The 20,177-nt window shown below is 41.5% G+C and overlaps 2 protein-coding genes across 6 annotated transcripts; one reads left to right on the top strand and one right to left on the bottom strand.

Moving 5' to 3' along the window:
* Positions 1–26: 26 nt before the first annotated feature.
* On the bottom strand, positions 27–9,122 carry u2surp (U2 snRNP-associated SURP domain containing). 4 transcript variants are annotated; one of them, XM_080050332.1, is made up of 26 exons: positions 9,077–9,122; positions 8,144–8,242; positions 7,901–8,015; positions 7,642–7,769; positions 7,468–7,541; positions 7,226–7,314; positions 7,034–7,069; positions 6,842–6,924; positions 6,513–6,678; positions 6,206–6,417; positions 5,756–5,799; positions 4,049–4,153; positions 3,878–3,944; positions 3,568–3,731; positions 3,247–3,409; positions 3,065–3,144; positions 2,876–2,963; positions 2,632–2,769; positions 2,317–2,506; positions 2,113–2,193; positions 1,952–2,003; positions 1,355–1,502; positions 1,127–1,237; positions 906–1,033; positions 628–810; positions 27–503 (listed from the first exon to the last, which is right to left on the bottom strand). In XM_080050332.1, exons 1-26 carry the CDS (start codon positions 9,119–9,121, stop codon positions 368–370), a joined length of 2,925 nt encoding a protein of 974 aa, XP_079906458.1. In that variant the 5' UTR covers position 9,122; the 3' UTR covers positions 27–367. The 4 variants fall into 4 exon arrangements, with proteins under 4 accessions (XP_079906458.1, XP_079906459.1, XP_079906460.1 ...); XM_080050333.1 differs by having other exon boundaries at positions 7,247–7,314; XM_080050334.1 differs by lacking the exon at positions 7,034–7,069.
* A 1,179-nt stretch (positions 9,123–10,301) lies between these two features.
* Positions 10,302–19,920, top strand: pcolce2b (procollagen C-endopeptidase enhancer 2b). 2 transcript variants are annotated; one of them, XM_080049858.1, is made up of 9 exons: positions 10,302–10,505; positions 10,821–10,929; positions 11,425–11,680; positions 12,937–13,061; positions 14,067–14,203; positions 14,293–14,456; positions 15,429–15,512; positions 17,938–18,105; positions 18,486–19,920. In XM_080049858.1, exons 1-9 carry the CDS (start codon positions 10,369–10,371, stop codon positions 18,614–18,616), a joined length of 1,311 nt encoding a protein of 436 aa, XP_079905984.1. In that variant the 5' UTR covers positions 10,302–10,368; the 3' UTR covers positions 18,617–19,920. The 2 variants fall into 2 exon arrangements, with proteins under 2 accessions (XP_079905984.1, XP_079905983.1); XM_080049857.1 differs by having other exon boundaries at positions 18,462–19,920.
* Positions 19,921–20,177: the final 257 nt, after the last annotated feature.

Raw genomic sequence — 20,177 nt, 5'->3', positions numbered from 1 at the left:
AGGAATTCCTTTTAATGTGAACTACAAAAACAGAAAATGACAGCATGAATATGACTATTGTCATCACACTCTTTATGGGAGTGGTCTACCACATGGATGATTTCCATTGGGAGGTGATTTGGGAATCAGGACACATAAGCACATTATTTTTTTGTACAATATAAAACAGCAATGGCTCCATCCATTTGATACACCAGATGGAAACTCATGCAACACCCTCCACTCTTCAGTATCTATATATAAACGTTTAGGCAGAGATCTTCTGCTGCCAAATCATTCAGTCATTCTTTTATACAACACGGTGCAGAAAAGGGAAGACTGGGGAGGGAGGGAGGCTGGTTTGGAGGTTGAAAGGAAAATAAAGACGTCAGTGTTTGCTCTTCTTTGATTTTTTGTGAGACCGGTGAGGTGACCGTGATTTAGAGCGGGACTTCTTAGCAGATTTCTTGGGCGTCCTGGAGCGCGACCTCTTGGATCGTTTGGGTGTGCGAGGTGAGGGCGATCTAGTGCAGGGGGGGGGAAAACGATATTTTTAACACTTCTAAATGTGCCCATATTCGAGAAATAGTGATTGTACGGTAAAAAGCAGCGCTTACAGCGTTATAAGTACTGGACAGATAGCCTTACCTCTTGGATGATTTTTTGGTGCTGGTTCGCGGCGAGTCTTTATGGGCAGATCGGGAAATGACGTCTTTAGAGTATGAGCGGTCGGAGCGCTCTGATCTTTCTGAGCGCTCTGAACGAGGCGACGGTGAGCGACCTCGTCTGCTGCTCCGCGTGGGGCTGGGTGAATTACTGTGACGTCGCTTCCTATTAACCAGAGGGCAAAATATGTCACTGTTTTATGAAGTACTAGAACTACACCTTTTATTGAACCAGATGCAACACCGCCTATTGTTCCTCACCTCTCTTTCCTGGTTGGTGTGTCATCCTTCTCTTTTTCCTTCTTCAATTCTTTTAACCGTGACTCAGCTTTCTCCTTCTCTTTCTTCTCCCTCTCTTTCTCCCGTTCCAGTTTCTCCTTTTCTTTTTCCTGCAGTAAAAAGGAACACAATGAATGACTCCAATCCTGAATTTCAATTTGATGATATCTAAAGGTGAATATCCTCAAAAACTCCTTCAATACCTTTTGTAGTAGTTTGTCTCTGTAATGCTCCACCTGCTCCTGAATACTCTGCCCAGACTTCTTGGGCCTTTTCCCAGACTCCAGCTCATCTTGGAACTTCATGACCTTAACCTGGGTGTTCAATGAAACAGTGAAAATAGTCAACAATTAATTTAATTTCCTTCAATGTAGTCACCTATTGCTAGTGCATGTAGAATGTGGGAGTGTGTGATAGTAGTTATTAAGTACCTCTATCTCTCTGAGCTTGGTGCGTTTCTCCTCGTTCATTTCAGACATCCTGCCCTTAATATCAGAGTCATCTCTGATGGGGTTGGAGTAGCTCTGATTATCGTCTGAGCGAGGGCTCCTGTCCTCGTCATCACTGTCATCCTCATTCCTTCAGACATAGAAACAGTTTAATATAAAAGGGTTAAGATAGCACCAATGCATATACATTACAGCAGGGGTCACCAACACAGTGCCCGCGGGCACCAGGTAGCCCGCAGGGACCATATGAGGCGCCCTCAGGCCTGTTCTAAAAATAGTATAATAATCTTATAAAGTTTCCTACCTTTTTTAAGTTATTGTTGATAATTATTGTGAGAAATCTTTAATATGATCAGTGTCTTCACATAGATGAGTATCATTAATCATTAATAATAATAATATATAACTAAAGGCAAACTGAGCAAATGTGTTGTTTCAGAAGAGTGTATCAAACTGGGTGCCCTTCGTATGACTCAGTACCCATGAAGTAGCCCTCAGGTTCAAAAAGGTTGGTGACCCCTGCATTACAGAATACAACGGAGCATTATCAACGAAAGAGAGTGTGCACACAACACTCACTTCTTTGTTTCTCCTGGCTGCTCAAAGACCTCCCATTTTGAAGTTGTCACAGCTAAGAAGCAAAACAATAAAACATCCATGAAAGTAAGAATGCATTGAACAGAACTTATGTGCCGAATTTATTCAAACTTTACATTTATACCATTTAAAAGAGGTCTCACCTTGAGATTCCAACTCTGACTCATCCACTGCTTCCCATTTGGAGGGTGCTACCTTGAAGGCTGCTTCCTTGGACTGATCCACTTTAAAAACCAGGAAAATAAGAAATTGAGTAACTGTGCGAAAAGCTGCATACAGTAGAACCTTTGGAGCGGGATCATCGTTTAAAACCATCTCAAATCGTCAACCCATGCAAAGTCACTTACAAGGTATTCCATCTATGTCTTCTTCCATGGGCTTGATGGGAACACCATCTAGGTCATCCAGGGGGGCTCCGTCAATAGGGGCCCCGTCAATGGGCCCTGCGTCTATCGGCACCCCATCCACATCCTCCAGCGGACAGCCATCTACGTACTCCCCTATCGGAGCCCCATCAATGTCTTCTGCTGGCTCAGGCTGGACCAAAGACAGGACAGACAAATTCCAGCTAGGCATTAGTAACCGCTTTTGAAAGTCAAGCTAATATAAAAAAAATTATTGTACAAGATATTACAATGGTTAAGTATGGCTGCATCATTTACCTCCACAATGAGGACCACGGGTTCCTTCTCTACAGCAAGATTCACTAAGCCAAGGAAGATGTTCTGCAGCTTGATAAGGAAAGGGTCCGGGTACACAGCCCAGTCCTCCCACGCCCGGAAACAGGACATTACTCGTTGCTGCCACAGAAGAAAACAAGACCAGGATGGTTGGGTTACTGACTGTAGGTGAGAAAGTGATTGTTGAAGTGTTTACTTTTCTTAGTGTGATTTAGATGTTTAGTACCTTAAAGTTCTCAGACTGAAGATGGCCCTGTATCGCTTTGTATGTAGCGTTGAGGTCGGAAAATATCTGGCAGAGCTTTGCCTCAAAACTGTGGAGAGGACGGTTTGAGAATTAATGTAAATTGGAAACAGTGACTCGGATAATATAAATCTTAAATTGACAGTGTTTGTGTACCAATAATAAACTTACAATTTTCTGTAGTAAGACGCATTGGTTACTTTGGCAGAAGAGTTGTACAGCACGTCAGAAACTAGATACAGCCTTGCAATCTGAAATGAAAAAAATATGAATTCAATTTCTTAGAATGTCTGGCACAAAATTTGACTTTTTGGTCATTTCCTTGGCAGATTGTGAGCGTAGTAATATCTTGCCTTCTTGGGGAGAGGGGTCTTGAGGATGGAGAGAGACTCTGTGATACACTCCACAATCTCTTCAGCTGCTTCAGCGCGGCCCAGACAGAACAACATGGCTTCTGCTATGTCTGCCCTCCTGGGAGTCATACCACGCAGCATCTCTTCTAGTTTGTCTCGCTCACTACAGAGATTACATATTATATAGTGTAAATACATTGAACTGCAGGTTAACTTATAGCACGGAATTTTAACACAGTTGGATGAATAAAGAGGTGATACAGTTTATGCCTTAACGTTGATATGAATTCTATTCCAAAATTCATAAAGAAATGGTCTTACTCTTCTTTCAAATTGCCTTTCCTGGAGCCGTCTTCCTCTTCCTCTTCTTCCTCCCCGTCGTCATAGGGACCATGGAGGTATGGATTAAGAGGAGGCGGACGCCACAAAGAGCCGTTCTTAAACATCCTAAAGTCCTCTGTCTTCCATTTGACTGGTGCTTCACCCTGAGCAAGAAAGAATTTACAGATAATGTCAAAACTAAGCCTGCTGCACTGGACAGAAGTTTAGGTTTTTATTCAATTCAAATCTGATCCACTGCAATAGTGTGCCATCGTTGTACTCCAATAACTTTTCAACACAGAAAACAAACCTGTAATATGGTGTAGAGTTTCCACCGGTAGTATACATGTGCTGGACTCTGGTTCTCAAATAGAAACCTGGAAGAAGACATCAAACATGAGAATACACATCATCATTTAAAACACAAAACTTAATAAAATGATAAATGGTGATCCTTAACCGATGTGCACTTGGCACTGACCTGTACATGGGGTTGTTGATCTCTCTGTTCATGATCATGGCTTCAAACATTGGGCCTTCACGCACCACAAACTCGATCATTCGGTGGATGAGGGAGAGCAAATTCCTACAAGAAAAACACAGTTAAAGCAAACAGATTCAGACTGGCCAGACTTGACCACTACAAAAAGCCTGTCTGTTTAATTTATGCTTGGCGGTATTACACTCTGGGACTGTTGTTACTACCTGCTCTAATGTAGCTGACATAAGATGTCACTTAAATGACTCAAATATTTACAATAATAACTATGTATTACCAATGTACTCTGAAGAATGTGAGAAATCTCAATAGAGACAACTGTCAATGAGTGTCACGTGACCAAGCATTAATTAAATGACTATGACTATGCCTCTGGGCCTATATAAGACATCAATACATATATGCTGCCAAAAACTTTAGATAACAGTAACTGTTACAATTAAACATTCATATTACTTAATGAACTAAAAAAAAAAAAAATCAACTAATAAGGTTACTAGTTTATTTTTAAATTTTGTGTAAATTGTTACGTGTTCATGCCCGTATTCTTAAAGGCCGCAGTGCAAACTGTTTTAATTAAATTGCACTGCACTGCCTGGACCCTTTCTTTGAAATCTTCTTCAGATTAAAATGTCACAAAGATTGAAGCTGAAGAACTTTGAAAAGTAAGAGCGGGACATTGAAAGACACTGTATTAACTGAAAAGTCATCAGTACAGTGCGTTCAACTCCCACTCATCTCCTGGCTAATGTGAAATCAGGAAGAACCAAAGCAGTATAGGATTGTTGGGCTAAATAGGCTATAAACATGTTATCTACTGGTGGAGTTGGTAATGACTGAATACAGTGCAAATGGGACCGCTTAAGTTCTTCAGTGATAATTTGGGGGAGATACATGGTGAGGGCTACATACAATTTGCCTAAAGTGGCCAACAAGACAAAGGATGTCTTTCATTTGACAACACAGATCACATTTACTTGTATTGGAGCCGATCGTACCAATGGCGGGGTAAAATTCAGTATACTTTCCCAATCCATCCCATGAGGCTTTTCAGGTCCCTCGCTGCTGCAGACAGTTCAACTTGTGCTGCTCACCAAGGCCAATGTCAAAGGTCATATCTAAACTAGTAGTGGCAGGTTTGGATTGGATTGGTTGGCAGGGGCCAGATTTACTGAGCGCCCAATAGAGTGACAGAGGCCAAGGAGGTAGACGGTCTGAGTGAGCAATGGCCAGAGAGCAGGATTTCACAACTACAGATCTAGAATCAGTCAAATGTATGCGGCAGAGTAACATATCACTAAAGTAAAAAATAAAAAATAAAAAATAAAGATAATTAAAATAATTTAATTATGTATGAGTGGAACTTTGATAGTCTTAAATTGTGATGATTGGCTCTAAGCAGCACATTGAATATAAATAAGCAGTAAAATTATGTTTTTTCTACATGTTTTTAAAGGAAATATGCATGATGGTGGAGTGTTAAAGAGCAAGGTATAAAACAAACATGTCAGTCGTTATGATTCTATCTACCGGTATGATGGGACTGTACAATAGCCTCAACCATTGCTCACCCTTACTGACCAGCCCCTGTAGCATGCAGTGATCAAGTGATCAAACTTTTAGCTTCATTAAGGGATGTTTTTTTTTGTCTACGTTTGTACACCAATTTAAAAAAAGAAAAACATGTACCTTTCTGTTGGGATAACCACTTTGACTATGGCTTGCGACAGAGTCTGTATATGAAGTCACATCAGATAATAGACATAGAATGTGAGTATTGTTAAAAGGCAACAAGTGAAAAATATAAAAAATGCATTTAATAGTGCAAATAGACAACAACTTTCCTTTACTGCTTTCAGTTTTACTAAAAAGGCCAAACACCCCTGACACTGTATTCATTAACCATAAACACCTCTCTGCAATACTGAGCATTTTCCCACATGCTAACAATTCATTTTACCCACAATTATATACAGTTCAAAATTAATGTAATTCAGTCAATAAGACAAACTATCACTTTTAGAAACTTGATTAAAACCTGTGCTGACTGCATAGTATGAGGGCTAACATCTTACCAGCTGACTTAACAAAACACTGCCAACTACCATTTAAAAATCCTAAACTGACATGCTGAGTTACCTTCTCAAACTCCTCCTTGTTTTTGGGTGGAGGAAGCATGGGAGCATTGGGGTTCTTTAGCCTCTCGCGGGGCTGTGCGTTGAAGGGTAGGCCGGAGGGAGGCGGGGGGAGTGTGTGCTCCATCATGGAAGGAGGGATGTAGATGGGGTGGGGGGGAATGGGCACACCTTTGCCCCATCCTAATTTCATCTCAAAGTTCATTATCATCTTTCCTGTGACAGGAATAAAAATATATACATTAATGACTGAAAAAAAAATATATATATATACATAAAAATATAAAATTTAAATAAATAGCATTTTGTACCATTTAGGTTCTTGAGTGCACGCTCAGCATCCCTCCTATTCATGAAGGCCACAAAGCCACAGTTCCTCTCCCGAGCCCTTTCCTCATCTGTCCTTGGCCACATGATCTTCACACTGGCCAGTGGGCCATAGCGGCCAAACTCTTGACACAGCATCTCTTCATTCATCTACAACATTTTAAAAAAAGCACATTGACACTTGGAATTTAGAGTCAGCCATGAGCAAAGTGATCAGGGTCACATCAAGACCTCCTGTTCACAGAAAAGTCATCTCAATCAGGTCTTCGGTGTCTTACTTTTCCATTTCATGAATGTTTGGATGAAGACCCACCTGAGGATTGATGTTTCCCAGATACAAGTTAGTAGTGGACGGGTCGCCAACGTCGTGGGAGCCTGGTGCACAATCATCCAGAACTGCAGAGACAGAAAAGAGAACAGGATTTCCTACTGCTGTCTGACAGGACAACCTGTTTTTCTCAGCATGATGAACATATTCACAGCCACTATATTAGGTCAAAATTACCACTGGACGGACGGTTTCTTCTTGAGGAACCATCCGCTAAAAGAAGCAGAAAAGCAGTATAAATTTTGTTTCAGGGCAAAGGTGGATATTGGGGGCGGGTGTGGGGGCAATTGAGTAAGGCGTGCGGGAAAGGGCCATTTCAGACCAAGTTAGTACAAGGGACACACAGACATGCAACCTGAAGACACTTACACGAGCGTCTTCCATCCGCACCTGTAAGGGGTTCAAATCTACTGACGCGTCCTTTCAGCTTGTGCCTTTCATCCCGTTCCTCCTGTATTCTGCAGGAAACAGCATAAAGTACAATTAAGTACGACCTAGGTTCAATTCACTAATAGCTTGGTTCTTTCAGAACCACAACATTTACCCAGAAAACAACTCATTTCCACCACCCTTTAACAATTTCAATATTAGATTTCTGTGTTGAAACTTACTGCTTAAGTTCTTCTTTGAATAGCTCCAAGTTGCTCTTCTTCTTTTCCTTTTCAGTATTTTTCTTCAAAGACGACTGTAATAAAGATGTGGAAATATTGTCAGCACAGTAAAAACAGCAGTATTTATTACAGCAGTGAAAATATGGGCTTCTTGTTGAGTGTGATTGTACTTACATGTCTTTTGTCCAATGCTAAAAACTGAGGTGGGGTGTCCAAAGGCAAGAAGTTGCTTTTTGCTGGGGTCTCAAAACGTGACTTGGGCTTGTACAACTTCCCTTTCTTATCATCAGCTTCTGTCTCCTCTGAAAAGAGAATGAGTGCATTTTTGCTTAATTTCACAATAAATTACAATAGCATTTCAAATGTGCCTTAAACACAACACATCATGCGATCCATTTAGGAAAATACATGAATAATAATGGAAATGGTGTACCTTTTGTTGCATTTGCGATACCACCACGAACGAAGGCCTTCACTTTGCCGTCCCCTCCTCCTTCAAAAGCGGCAAGAAACTCCTCATAAATCTCTGCTGCTGCCCGCTCATCCTCCTGAACAGAGAAATCAGATCCAAAGAAAATAAATAATACATATCAAATTACAGAGGGGCATCTGTACAAAAGGTATGCCCAGTTAATACAGATATTCTCTAAATGGAAGTCAAATAGCCATGACTTACTTTTTTCTTTATTTCATCTTGTTCCTTCTTGCTTAGCGTCCTCTTCCCCACTGCCATTTTGCCAATGCTGAACGACTTCAGTTTGCTCTCAAGCAGCGCCTGTCGATGTAAACACAGCATGGTTGGCTTTCAACAGATATCTCACAATCGAGCGACATAACTCGAAGTTGGTGTTCATGTAACACACTAAGCCATCACAGAGACCACTACTGCTCCAGTCTGAGCATATTATTATTCAGGTGATTGCTCAAGAGACAGCTAGTTTAGCTAAAGAGGATCGATACCGTTAACACACAAAGTATCCACTCGTAGTTCATCTACAAAAACATGGATGGCTTTTCTGTAAGTTGCATCTGTTGCATGTTTTCTACTTTGTCGCAGATGGGCATCAGGGAGAAGCTACAACTGAACAATATTAGCCAGAAGCTACAACTGAACAATATTAGCCAGAGGCCTTACGAGCTGGCTGGTATCTGCAGCAGCACCTCAGACTGAGTGCATTTCGCGGCGCATGACTGTTGCAAGGAGCTAAGGCTGAAATATGTTAGGCCCCAGTATGAATATACTGAAGTTACATCTTCTACAAAACAAACATATCAACGAAAATGTGTTCTCAATACTTTACATGTCGATACCAGCGTGTTAGCTGTGAGAACAATGCCCTTTTCTGCGTTAACTGTTTTGACTGTTCCTGTTGGCGGTGGCTAACCCGTTAGCTTAGCTCGAATAAATTAGCCAGTGTAGCCAGGGAGGCGAAGGTTAGCTTCCGCGCGTTAGGAGTTTGCTAACTAACGTTGCGCACACTTGTAACCTCGGTCTCCTGGGGGCTGCAAATATTAAAATGGCTATGGTTGTTCGGACACACTATTATTTACGTTATTTTCATTGCAACAGATAAGACCTAGATAACGCTAGTAAAGACATTAAATTCACCTTAGCGCTAGCTTTTTGAGAGCCACCAGGCGTTCGGTCCGCCATCTTTTCTGGAACTAAAACAAAATCGAGCGTCGATTTAGAAGATAGCGGCAAATGTGAAGCTCCAGGCGACACAGTCGATCACTGAATCAGCGATGACTAAACTTATATCCTCTGTTCTTTTGTTGGCATATTTAGATATTTACATGCAAATAAAACCAGTGCTGGGGCCATGTGTGACTTTTGCAATAATTGCGAAAGACGAAAACAAAATATTTCGTTTTATGTCTTCGATTAAAACACTCTTTTCAACGGTGTTGTTCATGTAGGCCTAGGCCTAATGATTTGTATTAGCTTCACAAACAACGAAAAGTCTGACTAAATATGCAGTTATTTATTTTGTACAGTTAAATTAAAAATACGGAATATTTAACTACTAAATTACAAGCAGGTAAGCCTACCGTATTTACTCCAGTAGATGGTGCTCTTGCTCTCATTCTATCTCTGTTGGTAGCATAGTGCGTGGTAGTCAATCCGTTCTTCCCTGTGAATGAATGTGACAAGCCACAGCCAACGGTGATTTAAAATGAGATTTTAAACACTTGTTTTTAATGATTTGTCAACTTGGGTACATTCATGTTAGTAACACAGGCTATGTCTGGTAGGCTACTACACCTCTGGTCAGAAGCCTATAGGCCTATGCCCAAATTTTAAGTAGGCCTATATGTAGCCTACCTTAGTTTTTATTCTATTTTATACTATTTTAACTTATCACTTGTTTATATATTGTGTTATATTGTATATATTACAGTCACTGTTCGTTCATTGTTTATTGTCTATCTGTATGCACCTTATTCACCAAGACAAATTCCTTGTTGGTGTAAAACCCTTCTTGGCAATAAAATCCTTTCTGATTCTGATTCTGATTCTGATTATGATGTATCTAGCTGAGTTGTGTGATCTTTGGTAGGCTATATATCCATCCTCTGCCATAGGCTATAATGTCCATATAGCCTACTGGATTTCAAACCATTCATGGGGGACTCCTGGCGTGGGTCAAGTTGCCACCTCTTTTCAGGTCACATACAACTAATAAGTCACTCATAATGTGAGACCTTCACCCTCCCTGCACTTCTTTTTTCCCTACTTTTTTTTTGGGGGGGGGGGGGGGGGCAGCAGCCGCCAGTGCTCAGTCCCTCCTACTACGCAGAACAAACGCTATATTCATCTGCTCCAGCTTGCAGTCACTGAAACTCCCGCAGGAACTCCTGGGTAGCACTTTTCCACACCGTGTGAGCTGCTTGAACACAATGCCATTCATGCCACGGGGCGAAAACAGGCGAAGCGCCACCGGCTCCGTTAACCCAACTATGTGGAGAACATGCAGTATTTTTTGCGCATGGAGTCTACTGTTCTTAACAGATGTCTGTGCGCAGTCTCAGCGGAGGTACGTTTTTTTTTAACACTTTTATTTTTTATTTTTATTTTTTTTGAAAGCCTTATGAGTGAGCAAGGTGTCAAGGGTCTTATATATCCGACTAGTGTCAATGAGTGGAGTAGAGTTTTATTCAGAGTATACTACGCAGTATTGATGCAGGCAGCAGACATATGGCGCATTGGAATAAATATGTGTTAAATCCATCGCAGGGCTGTCTTTAAAGTGTAGTTATAAATTTTTGAAGTTTATACAGCATCAGCATTTGATTTTTTATTTCAGAAAAACATTCTCTGTCTCTCTCTCTCCCCCTCCTCTTCTCATCAGACCAACCTTCACGTGCGGAGGAAACATCACTGGGGAATCTGGGGTAATCGGGAGCCAGGGCTACCCAGGAGTTTACCCTCCAAATACCAAATGTGTGTGGAGAATCACAGTGAGTTACCCAATTTCATACATATTCAGATGTTTTTGCTTTCCAACCATAGTCTGGGCTTGGATAAAGATAATGATAACATTGATGCATTTTAAATGAAAAACACATCAAACAAGCTGTCCTACAATATAATAATATGATACTCTTTCACTAACCCCAAACTCCTAATTTCATTCTAAAAATGAAATACTTAACCACATCCAGCATCCAGTCAGTTTTTTTGCTGACTGGCTCCTTTACATTACTGTATATTTGTACTGTTACAGTCAAGCTAATAGTATGTCTGGACCAAGTCAGACTCTCTGTTTAAAAATATATTCTTAGTGTCTGCAATCACATCTGGAAAACATTGTTATTATTTTTACTGGATCTCATTAAAGTAACAAGCTAAAATCTTCTTATACCCTTGGGGGCAAATAGCTACTTTATTGCACTGCAGTAATAAAGATAACTCTGTGAAATTAAAATGCCCCTCTGGAAATTCCCCAACTTCAGGTCCCTGAGGGAAAGGTGGTGGTCCTGTCATTCCGCTCCATTGACCTGGAGAACGACAACCTGTGCCGCTACGACTATGTGGACGTTTACAGCGGCCACGCCAGCGGGCAGAGGCTGGGTCGCTTCTGCGGGACCTTCAAGCCTGGAGCACTGGTTTCCACGGGCAACAAGATGCTCATGCAGATGGTGTCTGATGCCAACACTGCCGGGAGTGGCTTCCTGGCTGTTTTCTCTGCAGCCCATCCACACGAGAGAGGTAGGCAAAAACATGGAAAGAAGAAGGGGAATGGAGAATAGTTTTTGGCATGCTTGCTCTTGATGTCGCTGCCCTATGTATGCCTGTCAGGCAAAAAGGGTAGCAGCAGCTGTGTGGAGAATATCTTGCCGCTACCCAAGCATGTAATGCAGCCACGTGGGACTGTGCCTCAGCCTTCCATGACTTCACCAGCCCATAAAGGAATCTGATACTGGCCCTGGGAGCGTGTTTGTTTGGGCAGACGGTCAGTCTTTTAAAAAGCAAATTAGCAAGGCCTCTTTAACACGAGTGGCTTTAGTGAGGTATCATTGCATGATACTGTATACCACAATGCCCAGACTGGGAGAGGAAAAAATGCACCTCCTTAAGTGGAGTTCATTTGGATAATAGCGTGAATCACTTCCAAGCCATGCAGACACACAGTAAAACAGAGGTATAAAAACCAGTGACCTTTTGGGGGTTTCATATGTTCTGAGGCAAGGCTACTATGGGTATTAAGGTTCCCGGCGTGTGGACAAAAAGGGAGGAATATCTTAACACTTCTCGCAGTGTGATGTGGAATTTCTTACAGACGTTTTTCTTCTTCTTTTGACCACTTGAGTAGAAGGTGCAGGTCAGAAGTATCACTTAGAGTTAAGTGAGCCCTCTTCCTGAAGAATCTCATCTGCTGTGTTTTTTTCCTGGAATTTTAATGGTTGGTTCTCTGTACCCAAAAAAGAGAGATGACAGCTGTAAAGGGCAATGTGTATTAACCTGCCCCTCTGACCCTTACACAATGGATGGAGGCAGTCAGATAAACTGTTTCCATTCTGCTTTTGAGTGTTGCCAGAAGTTCACAGCGCAACATGTCCTTTTGATTATTGTCAAGTGTGCTTAATTGCACTTCTTCTTTAGACATGTGGGGAAGAAAGCATCAATCAGAGTGTACATTACAAAGAAAAACACAGTCCTTTGACAGTCCGAACAGCTTGTGCGGTTATCCAGCTGATGTTTCCCAGATGCTCGACAAAGTCAGAAGCATGTTGTTGTTTTCTTTCTAAACTGTCCACTAAACAGGACTGATGAGTGACTCACTTTTTTAATGACAAAGCCGATGAGAGCTTCCATCACAGAAGGAAAGTGGTTGATTGCGGGATCATATTATGCTCCTGCCTATAGATGAAATAATGAATAAGACTTGGACATAATGGATCGTTATTTTTGCATATTATTTCATGAGGTCTACCCACGATTAATTTTGAATCTGTACGCCGCAGGGGAACAGTACTGTGGAGGCCGATTGGACAAACCCTCAGGGACCTTCAAAACACCCAACTGGCCTGAAAAGGACTACCCAGCCGGGGTCACCTGCTCCTGGCACATAGTTGCACCAAAGAACCAGGTCAGAATGTTCAAAATGAATTGGTTTTATGTGTTCAAGTGACTACGAAGAACTTTTAAATGTTTATGAACCCGTCTAATTGTTCCCTCTGATGATTAATTACCCGTGACAGCAATCAGTGAAAATAACTCTATTGTTATATATTGTAGATAATATTTATGCCTTTGCTCTGGTCAAATTACCCGCCAACCAATATGAAACTATTTATGCCAGGGAGACCAGAAACGCTTGTGTTTCTTGAACGGTACTTAGTCTAAAGTTTACTTTACTTCACCATCATCATATTGCCATTATTAATCTGACAGTCACATCAATACATAACCTCATCGCAGTGCATTCTGCGGTCTCTCTTTCACTCACTTCCAAAACAAATGCACTCGCCATCGGTACGCACTAGCAAATATATTTTGACAGCAGGCGCGCTGGTCTTGTAAAAACAACACTACCACTTTTTTTCCAAAGGGACCACTAGAATCAATAAAAGCTGAAAGTTCCTCGCAGTCACTTTTAATGTAAAACAGATAGGGAAATTGGCCTGTTGAAGAGCCTATCTGTTAACAATCTGGGGATGTGGAGTTAGAAATAAGTGAGCTTTCCAGATTTCTGTAGTTTCTAATTTTTGCCTAAAGCTACAGGCTCGAGGCGACATTGGCCACATTGGCCACCAGCAACCCTGAATCTCTAACCAAATTGTTGATTGGCGGTTGGGTTGGTGGGTGAAGTAGTCTTCAGGTTTTGGTGAGGAAGAGGAATGTGTGGGAAAAAGGGGTGATGTCTCGGGTTTCCCTGCATTGATTTAAGCATTGTTATGGTAGTACAATGCTAAATCAGTGGAGTAATCTATTTTCTTGTGATGTCTTAATGTGCATTGGGTGTGGAACAAGATGATGACATCATCCGACCAATGATATACCCTTCGAATCAAACGGCCTGCCCTGATAGTCTCATTGCAAGCTTTTGCTTGATTATAAGAGCAGTTTCCTCACCATTTGTCTTCTGCCTCAGATTATCGAAATCAAGTTTGAGAAGTTTGACGTGGAAAGGGACAACTACTGCCGCTACGACCACGTCTCCATTTTCAACGGGCCGGAAATCAACGACGCCAAGAGGATCGGCAAATACTGTGGAGACAGCCCCCCAGCGTAGGTGACTCAAGCTTTCAAGTTTCACCAAAATGTCGATCATGTGAGTCCCTCTCTTTTTTACACCCCTGTCTGCGTCTCCTCCGCAGGCCTGTGTTCTCAGACGGGAACCAGCTCCTGATCCAGTTCCTGTCTGATCTCAGTCTCACCGCAGACGGCTTCATTGGACACTACAAGTTCAGACCAAAGAAATTTCCCACCACCACCGTACCACCCACCACTACCACACAGCCAGTCACCACCAGGCCAATACGTAGGTAGCAACTTTTATCCAATAAAAGCCTCCAAACATCTGTATTGGTTGATGTAGCTATGCGACACACACTGGCTTCGGACTATAGGATTGTCTTGCGAACATGTGGGGTTTATCTTTTACCATTAAACACGGACGGGAGAATCTGCAATCTGCTTCTGATAACAGATCCTGGCAAGAAAAAAAAAGTTTCAGTGTGTAAGTGAAGTGTACTGCTTGAGTGAGTAAAGAGTTCACTCCTCGAAGAGTCATCTGCACACTGTCTGTGGTTAAGAAATCTGAATCAGAGTTGCTTTACAGTAAATGAGAATAACACAATAACAAATACTCTGTTTTCAATGGATCCAAGTGGTCCGTAAAAGCAAAAAAGGTCAAACTAATCAGTAGATCTTCACAGTTCGAATGAAGACACAGCTTGTGCTTAAATGTAGTCTAATCCTCACATTTCTTGTGTGCAAAACCGTACGTATGCAAGTTAAGTTATACAGCGAGGGCATGTGTCTGCCCCCACAACCATAGCTCATTTTTCAAACTCAAACTTCCATTCCCAATCACTGTTGTTTTTTCCCCCAAAGTCAATCCAGGTTATTTTGGCGCCTCCCCCGGCATGATGTCATACTGTGATAATGCTCTCTGGTTGGCGTATCGTTCCCGACCTTCCCCTCGCCAGTAAAAAGACAATATTTAGACAGCTTGTATTGTCTTGGTTCATTCCTACATAGACTCTTTACAATCCCACGACTCACGAAACAGATGTTCACTTGTCACTCGATCTAGTTAATTTACACACTGCACATTGTCTCTGAGGCTGACAGCCATTCATTTCGGAGACACTGAGAACATACTGTAAACAAACCACAGTGGGAACAGATGCATCTATAACTTACACGTCTGCATCACTGACAGGCAAAATTACAGAGTTGGAATTGTTCTTATGTATGTGTGTTTGTGTTTGGGTGTTTGTCTCCGCAGCTCTTAAGTACTCTGTAGCCCTGTGCCAGCAAAAATGTAAAAGACGAGGAACGCTCGAGGCCAGTTACTGCTCCAGCAATTTCGGTAAGAACGTTATTGCTTATTGCAATTTGTTTGAAACACGTAAACTGCATTGAGCGTCACTTTCTGGCTTTGCTCGGGTTATTACTGTCATACTAATCCTAAAAATGTTCAAACCTGCATAGCACTGATACTTAGAAGATTTAAGTCAACACAGCTCACATCAGCATCGGAAGCCAAATATCTCCTTAGAAGCAGTTTACAGTCCAGATCATGTCACTACCCTTTGCTCCTCTGATTTCTCACCGCGCATCTCAAAGACTTCCTTGATAGCCCGTCAGCAAGTGAAGTAGTTCATACAGTAGGACACAGTTACCTCCAGGGTAAACACACACACACACACACACACACACACACACACACACACACACAGCCTCGACTGTGGGTAAACCGTTGGTACACAAATGTGGTGATTCAGACTCAGCCTCTGTTTGCCACACTCCCGCCCTCTGATGTTTCCCTCTCTGAGATGTTTACCACATGTGTTAGATTGGCATTTCAAAGAGTTCACTTGGATTTTCAGCAGGAACTGAGGAAAAGTCAAGACACATTGGTGGTGACTCTTGTGGGGGGGGGGGGGGGGATATCGCCTGTGTTATGTGGTGACACAATTTTATTTAATGAAGTGGCGAGACATTAGACTGGGAAACAGTTTTTCGAATCAACACTTGAAGTCCCTAGCTGCCAGTTTGGTCTAATCTAGTGACGTATATGCACTTTGTATTGTCAAAAACAGTTCACTGAGTTTATGTAGCAGGCTACTGAAACGGGCGGTCCTCTGGCTACACTCGTCCCTGTCAGGAAATGAAACAGGCAGCATGTGAAGTCCAGACATATTGGTTCCATCAGCGTAAACAGTCTTGCTCATTCTGGATGAGACTCGATTCCACTATCACTCTGCGGCCACCGCTAAATGTCGGCTCTCTTTCTATGGGAAGCAACTTCAAACAAAGAAAACTAGATTACTTATTGTGCTTTTTGGAGACCTGGTCAGACTAAACAGGAAATGACTGAAACGTTACCCTGCACATTTTCCACATTTGTTTTTAGCAATATAACACACACAACAAAGAACTGTAAGAGACAGTAGGAAGCAAATCTGTATTCTGGTCAATTAACCTTTCAGATGATTTCAATTTTTTTTAACACCTCTGTTCAACTGAATCAAATGCTCAATGTTTGAGCTGTCTTCTGGACAATCATGCTGTCACTCATTTTACCTGACCTCTTCACAGACAGGGCCATATCCCGCAGCCTTTCTTTGAACGTTTTATAATGACAGTAAATGATACCCTTGATGAGGTTTGGATTATCTCATGGATGGATGAGGGGAACCGTAGAAAGGTCAAAGGGTGGGGGGGGGTTGGAGTTTTGAAAGCTTGAAAGGAAATGCTGAGATGCTACGCTGTTAATTCATCATGACATCTCAACAGACCTGCTGCACTTAATGGACAACAGTTGGAAAGTAGCAGGACACACATTGTTCACATTTGGGTAATTTATGATGATGATAAAAAAAAGATTTTCTTTTACTACAGGTTTTAAATCCCCCGATGTGAAGCAGGCTCCCCCTTTTTCCTCTGATGTTGAAACACTTGCTGTAAATTCCCCACGTTGTACCTATTGGCTGTACAGTACATTTCTAAGTTATATGCTGACAGAGACTTATCTTTACGCCCGACTGCAGTATCATAGACCAAAGTGCCACACTTGACATTTTAAGCATGGCTTGAAATGGGCTGGCGCTGTCAGTCCACCCCTTTGGTCCAGACTGCCATATCTCAACATACTATTAGCCGGATTGCCTTTAATCTGCCATTAGCAGGTCAAAGTTTTTGCTTGTCCTGTGAAATATCTCAAGATCTACCAGACAAGTGATCATTAAAATAAAAAGGTTCCCATGTCTCACAAAGACTGACATGACATTTGGTACTGACATTAATGCCCCCTTCATTATGAATAAGACTTTCCATGTAGCACCATCACCAAAGGTCAACATTTCTTAGTCTGTCTATGGTTTATGGCTAAACACCTTTATACAGTCTTTGCTAATGCAAACTTGTGATATTCTGTCAATTTACCATCAGTTTGTTGCTTAGTGCTAATTAGCAGATGTTAGCAGCTGGCTAACACACTAAGCACAGGCATCTTCTTTTAATCTGTTGGTTTTCCAAAGTATCATTATACTGCTGCTGCTGCAGCTGTCACCGTGTTTAGATCTATGGCTTTTGTTCTAACCCCAGCCCATGAACAGCACTTGCCAAAGTAGTGATTATTATGTTTATAGGAATCAAAAAGTGAAGTATTGTGTGCAGGCTTTGTTAACTTTGAATGCTAGGGATCACACATATATTATTTTACTTTTACTAGTGTAATTTTCAGTACTTAATGTGCACTCTTATTTTCTTCTGACCTGTGTCAATGACAGTGATAACCGGGACTGTCATTACTGCGACGATGAAAGGAGGAAGTATGTACGCCACCATCTCTATCATCAACGTTTATAAAGAAGGCAGCTTGGCCATCCAGCAGGCGGGAAAGACCATGAGCACCAAGATCATCATCCTGTGCAAGAAGTGTCCATTTATCAGGAGAGGTGAGTTCACTGACGGGGAAGTAAGATTGGCTCAATGTCCTTGGGAATATGTTTTTTTAACATTTAATTCACTATACCACAACATTGACCAATAATCACTTCCTGGTTGACTGTTTTTGAATAACCTATGGCTCTGAGTTTGCCTCCTATATATTTGCTGTGCCGTCGTGCTCAGTTGATAGATCTTGCCCCCAAAAAGTGTGAGGTGAGCGGCAGAACTCACTGTCCAAACAGTCACAATTGAATATGTTTATATGCATGCAGGCATATAAACATATGGTATACAGACCTGCCGTGCGGAGATTCTGATGTGTGGCCTCCCTGAATGTCTCTGCCGTTTCCGCCACTGCATTCAGGTGTTTTTTGTGTGACCTCACCAGGCTTGAACTACATCTTCATGGGCCATGTGGACGAGGACGGGCGGGGGAAAATCGCCCCACACCACTTTGTCATGGCGTTCAAGACAAAGAACCAGAAAGGACTCAACGTTCTGCAGAACAAGCGCTGCTGAACAGAACTGTAGTAGCTCTGAGGAGCTCCATTAGACAGCTGTGACAGGAGCTCCTACACGGATGGAAAACCTGTACGCAGAAAAACGACCTCCATCTCCACAAAGCAAAGAAAACAGAATGTGGATTCAGGGTTAGCCATCTCAAAACATGATCTGCATGATTCCATAAGGGGCTAGCTTTTTAAATTTGCACATCACATGTTTCGGGACTAAACAATAAGACATTAAAGGTGCACTATGTAACTTTTGGTGTGTCAGAGAAGTGAATATTTGGTAATAAGGTATATTCTCATAACTGATTAAACAACATTTTCTCACAGGAAAATTGGATCCGTGGAACAAAGTTAGAAGCAACCTTAAAAGTTACTGTTTCACTTTGGTTGTTTACAGCAGCAGGGCCCACAGTTTAGTTTACGAACATATTCTAGTCCTATGTTTGGTTCCAGGTGCCATTACTTTGTTTTGATTTATGATGATAGAAGTATTCAATATTAAGAATTCCATGTAGGCTATAGAAAAAAGGTTTTGTAAAGTGACTGCAGGCTCTGCAAATGTAAACAAATCCCCCTCCCCTGAAACGGCATAATTCACCTTTAAGTAATCCCACTCTGTCTTCTATTAAAAGACAGGTCACTTATGGCAACCTCAGATTCATCAACAGAATTTGATGAATTTTCAACGCCTATTCTCACCCCTTGCCTCTTCACATTCCTGTCATAACCTTAGTAGGGAATTCAAATGTAGCCAGTAACAGTAGACCAGGAGATTGACTTATAGCAAATCATAGAGACAATGTTTTATAAGGAAAGCAATAATAAGAATGTTTAAAATATTCAAGAGTGCACATCTGTTCTGACATCCTATAATTGCGCTATGAATTTTCTACATTCTACTTTTTGGTGTTTTCCCTTTGAGGCTGTGGAGCAAACTGAACTATATACAAGCAATATAGAAAACAATAACACATATATCTGTCTGGGAGAATAGTCTGTCATTTCTAAATTTTGGAAGATTTTAAGTGGTGATAAAGAAAAAGTGCAATATTTAATATGATTCTTTTTTTTTTGCGTAGAGATTTTTATGCTGGTTTTATGTCGAACAAATGAGAACCTACCTAGCTTAAGCTCTTACCTTCAGTTTGTTTACGGATGGCATGTGCCAGCATCAGCATTCATTATTATACTTCCAATGTTTTTTTAATGGTAGGAGGTATTAAAATGAAAAATATTTTCATAATAAAAGTCTGTGAATATTATTTATATTTTATTGTTTTCATCTGCCCAAATAAAACTCCTTTACTTTAACATTTTCCTCCTTTTTTTGTCCTTCTTTGAGCACGAGCTTTCATCCGGAAACCAAAGAATGACTAACTAATATTTGGATTGCTCTTTGGAAAGCGGTCAAGTGGTCCATGCTCGGCTAGGCATGATAATGGATCAGGTGTGTGTTATGTGACTCTCACGTGGAAATGGACCGCTGGGCAGTTGGCAGAACACTGGAAAGTTCTGTTTTCAGGGAGAGAAAAACAACAACTCACTTATAATCTCAAAAGCAGCATTTT

Source organism: Ammodytes marinus (genome assembly GCF_949987685.1).
Source record: "Ammodytes marinus genome assembly, chromosome: 21".
NCBI lineage: Eukaryota > Metazoa > Chordata > Actinopteri > Uranoscopiformes > Ammodytidae > Ammodytes > Ammodytes marinus.
Note: the sequence above shows the minus strand (reverse complement) of the source record. Positions and strands in the feature narration are given on the sequence as shown.